This window comes from Limulus polyphemus, unplaced genomic scaffold (assembly GCF_000517525.1).
Source record: "Limulus polyphemus unplaced genomic scaffold, Limulus_polyphemus-2.1.2 Scaffold8105, whole genome shotgun sequence".
NCBI classification, from domain to species: Eukaryota; Metazoa; Arthropoda; class Merostomata; order Xiphosura; family Limulidae; genus Limulus; species Limulus polyphemus.
This window is the reverse complement of record NW_013673715.1, coordinates 19057-19839: the sequence shown is the minus strand read 5'-3', so window position 1 is coordinate 19839 and position 783 is coordinate 19057. Positions and strand designations below refer to the sequence as shown.

The 783-nt window shown below is 28.9% G+C and overlaps 1 protein-coding gene across 1 annotated transcript in view; it reads left to right on the top strand.

Annotated features, from left to right (window-relative positions):
* Positions 1-361: 361 nt before the first annotated feature.
* The window catches only part of LOC106475112 (transmembrane and TPR repeat-containing protein 1-like), a 14478-nt gene continuing 14056 nt past the window's right edge, over positions 362-783 (top strand). Inside the window, exon 1 of the mRNA XM_022379318.1 lies at positions 362-378. Coding sequence (XP_022235026.1) covers positions 362-378 — 17 coding nt within the window. The remainder of the gene's footprint in view (positions 379-783) is intronic.

Here is a 783-nt window from a genome sequence, read left to right as displayed (position 1 = left end):
AATTATGGAGAAATCACAAGTTTTGACATCTATTGATTAAAACTTAGTAGTAACTTAGTTTTTATTAAACTCTGTTGATTTAAATACTTTAGTGCTCAGAAAACAGTTTGTTCACTAGATTTTGTTGGACACTAGTGCACATACAGGTTATTTGTGGTGAATAAGATACAGGTAAACAGTTCATGAGATCTTGTCTTTTTCTTCAATTTACCCTGGACCAGGGTCACCGAAATTAGTCTAATTCGGTGACAGGGGTCGTAAGTCCAAATATTGACTAAGTCTTGCGTTTCATTTTTGGCTGAAATTCAAAATTTTGATAATGATACAAAATTATATTTTCTTGAACGAGAAGCACTTTAAGATGAATGTATTGGTAGCGTAAACATTATTCTTGAAATATCTGGATAAAAAATTTAGTTACATATAGTGAGTAAAGGACAACTTAAAAACGTATACATGACCTAGACTTTAATAAACTTTATAAAATTCGTTACACAACAACAAATGACAGAGTCCAAAGCCTAGCCGGTAGTAAAAAGTTTGTTCTATACTTTACTCACTAGGGAAAAAAATCCCTAAAATATCACACTCATGAAATCCTATCGATAGTAAAATAAAATTAACCTTGGCATTACTAAAAGATTTAAAAAAATTCTAGGCATTAACAATGCTACATAATCCAAATAGCCATCCAGTATTTTGAAAATTAATTCCAATTATTTTATTGAAAAATTTAGATATTTTAAATAAATAAATAAGATCGATTTAAATTTTAGTCCTAAG